Source organism: Nicotiana attenuata, unplaced genomic scaffold, assembly GCF_001879085.1.
Source record: "Nicotiana attenuata strain UT unplaced genomic scaffold, NIATTr2, whole genome shotgun sequence".
In the NCBI taxonomy this organism is placed as follows: domain Eukaryota; kingdom Viridiplantae; phylum Streptophyta; class Magnoliopsida; order Solanales; family Solanaceae; genus Nicotiana; species Nicotiana attenuata.
Window position 1 is genome coordinate 7,584 of NW_017670835.1, and position 3,634 is coordinate 11,217.

Sequence of the window (3,634 nt, forward strand, 5' to 3'; positions counted from 1 at the left end):
CCTACATAGTCACTATCATCAGAATTATTGCCAGTGTCAACACTATTTGCCGAATTATCTATTTTCTGCTTCCTCTTTTCTCCTTCATCTTAGGACAATCTCTCTTGTAGTGACCTGCTCCCCGCACTCATAACAGTGTTGCTTCCTTGCTCTAGAATTTGATCCGGCGGTTGACTTTTTCCTGTTAAAGTCCTTTTGTTGTGTTCTTCCTCTAATCATAAGACCCTCGCCCTCAATTCTGCTGTCTGGAAAGCTCTTTTTCAACTCTTTAGATTTTAGTGCATTACTAACATCTTCTAGTGAAATACTGTCTTTCTCATATAGCAGCGTATCGGCAAAAGTATCATAAGACGGTGCTAAAGAACATAACACAATTAAGGCCTGATCCTCACTCTCAATTTTGATATTCACATTCTTTAAGTCCATTATAATTGAATTAAACTCATCAATATGATTTTTAACAGGTGTACCTTCATTCATACAGAGATCGTATAACCTCTTTTTTAGGTAGAGGCGGTTTGTTAGCGATTTCTTAGAATACAGATCTTCCAGCTTCTTCCATGTCGTTGATGCAGAAGTTTCTTCAGCAATTTCCCGAAGAACGCTATCTGTAACGCTCATGAAGATCGCACTCAAAGCCCTCTCCTTCAAGTCTGCCTTCTCTGTCTCCTTCATCTCTTCAGGAAAATCCTCATCAATTGCCTTCCACAACCCTTGTAATACCAGGGACGATTTCATCATAATCTTTCATAGACTGAAACTAGAACCCCCGTCAAATTTCTCTACTTCATACTTTGTTGAAGATGATGAAGACATCTTAAGCCTAGATTATATGTAGAAACCCGAACCTTACTCTGATACCAATTATTGCGGAATATCGTGGGTTAACTAGCACACAATCACACACAAAACAAATAGAGAAGAAAAATCAACACAAGGATTTAATGAGGTTCGGCTAAGCCTAATCCTCGGGGCAAAAGCAGAGAGAATTTTTCACTATGAATGAGAAGAAAAGCACAATACAATCTTTAGAATCCCCAACTACAACCCCTATATATAGATCCCAAAAGGTCCCAAATATATAAGAGAAAGGTTTCCCAATTTGACATGGACTATATGTTTTCCTTTCCCAAATTTATTAGGACAATGAGTTTTCCTAAACCTATAGGGATTATGGGTTTCCTACAAATACAACGAAATAATTCAAGCCACAAATAACATCTATAAAATTAAATGTTAAATTTTCTTGGCTTGTTCATGTATTTATCTTTGTTATTTTTGGTGAAAATTCTGCTTGCGCTGGTAACTTGAACATTGCTAAAGCCCATTTGTATGTTGTAATCACAAATAATAATTGACATGCAATTTCAAGGTGGTTGTATCAAGAAGATAAAGTTAAAGGCATGGATTGATAGGTCAAATGGTTCCGTGGGTCTTTAAAAACTTATTTTTAGTTTGATGATCCTATCTCTTTTTCTACTTATTAGAGATTTACTTTTATTTACTTAATAAAGATTTACTTTTATTCGTAAGAGATCTATCTTTTAAATATCTATAAAAAAAAAAAATTCTTTGGGATTCAAGTAAGATTATCAATATCCTTAAGTAAATGGCCAAGCTTGGTATATAAAAGTTAAACTCTAATGATTATAAAACATTTGTAACTTGGAAGCAGTGGCTTATGCCTTCTTGGTAGTGCAAGATGAATTTGGTACCGATAATGAAACAAACATCTTTCCTCGTCCCCCATTTTTGTAGCTCCATTAAAATACAAATAAAAGATAAAAGAAGAATATAAATAAAACAACAAAGAAATAACGTTGATACAATGTAAACCTAAAATTACATATATGTATATAAGCCAATTCCATTTCGGTTCATGGGTAAAAAAGGAGGAATTTGTTCTCCCATATATTTACGATTTAATTTTGATACAACCTCCAAAATGGATCAATCCTAGCCGTTCGATTAATCCTAATTAATCCCCACTCTTAAACAAACACATCCTTTTTCCAGAAATGAAAAAAAAAGGGAAAGAATCAAAGGACTTAATTATTTCCAGCAAGATCAAGATAATTATTTTCTATCAATCATCTTTGCTGTTCCATCATAAGACAAAAGTCCTCGAAGCATACGAATCCATCTCCATTTTTATCCACGCCTCTTATCATACGCCGGCAATCCTCTAACGTGCACCGTCCATCTCCAATAGTTCTAAACACGCTAAACAACTCCTCCGCCGTTATCTTTCCGTCGTGATCGGCGTCAAAGAAATCAAAAGCATTTCTCAGTTCATCGTCACAAGCCGGCGGCCCAAACGCCGAGCTAATGGCTCCGAACTCCTCTAAGCTAATACATCCATCTCCATTCCTATCTACTTCATTAAGCAATGATATTAATTCCTCTTCGCTTGGCGGGTCAGGTCCAACTCGGGTAAGAATAGCTTCCAGCTGTTCCTTCCGAATCTTCCCGTCGCCGTCACTGTCAATCATGTGAAAGGCTTGTAACATTTCGGACCATTCGTCGGCTGAGATATTGTTGGGTGGTAACACGCTGGTTGGCGTGGCAAGACCATCGGGTTTTTTGAAGCCGCGATGGGACTCGGAATCGGAACAAGACGAGGTTGTGCCCGACCCGAATGATGGGTCTTCGGATCTAGAGATGTAGCGGGATTTTTTGGACTTGAAGAGCTTGTTGGGGATGTTTTTGAGGAGCTTCATTATGTTATGGAGGATAAAAAGAGAAAGAAAAACGAGTGGTGAAAGGAGAATGAAGAGGAGGGGATGAGTGGAAGGAGAGAGGAAGGAGGGGGAGATTAAATGGGCGGAGAGAGTAGAAGGCCATAGTCAGCTTCGAGGAAGCTTCCTAGTGAGAGAATATTGAAGAGGGATAAGAGTATTTATTTGGTTTCGTTTGCAGCTCTACAGGTGCTGATTGGGGGTTCAAACAGGACTACTTTTTTAATCTTTTATAAGGGTATATTTTGCAAGAAAAGGGGAACGGAGGAAAATAAGGCAGATTAGCCTAGGAGATATTTGTATTTGTTCCCGTTTGTCATTTCGGTCCCTATATTCCATAAAGTTTTATCCAGACACTTCAACTTAATCAAAACAAGACTTTTAAATACCTTCGGAATCGTGTGATGCTCACTTGCTTGACGTGGATGACAAAGCAGCATTCACATCAGATTCTATGCCAAAATAATATTATTTAACAAAATTTTAATTTCATAAACAAAAAATAAAATAAATAAAGCAAAAAGGTAAAACTAAAATTAAAGAAAACCCCTCCTCCCTTCTTCAAACTCACCCACTCAACTTTCTTAAAAGAATAACCCACTGCCATGACTCCTCCACCATGAGTACCACTACTTCCTTCACTCATCTTTTAAAGAAAGTTATCTATCCATGAAAAATATATGAACAGAGAATTAACTCTCATGAATTTAGACTTATTCCTCTACCCCAATTTGGAAGGGCTATGAAAAAATTTGAAAGCTGAAATTACCGGAAAAAATGGAGGAGTCATAGAGAAGGGGAATATAACATGATGGAAGAAGAAATACACACCTAGGAGAAAATCGAATGAAAGAAGGGATGAAGAAAGATGAAGAAAAAGGGGAAGGGAGGGGATC

At 37.3% G+C, this 3,634-nt stretch overlaps 1 protein-coding gene across 1 annotated transcript; it reads right to left on the reverse strand.

Moving 5' to 3' along the window:
• Window positions 1-1,721: 1,721 nt before the first annotated feature.
• Window positions 1,722-2,917, reverse strand: LOC109243772 (probable calcium-binding protein CML36). The gene has a single exon (XM_019410751.1). The coding sequence runs from the start codon at window positions 2,718-2,720 to the stop codon at window positions 2,091-2,093; it is 630 nt and encodes a 209-aa protein (XP_019266296.1). The 5' UTR covers window positions 2,721-2,917; the 3' UTR covers window positions 1,722-2,090.
• Window positions 2,918-3,634: the final 717 nt, after the last annotated feature.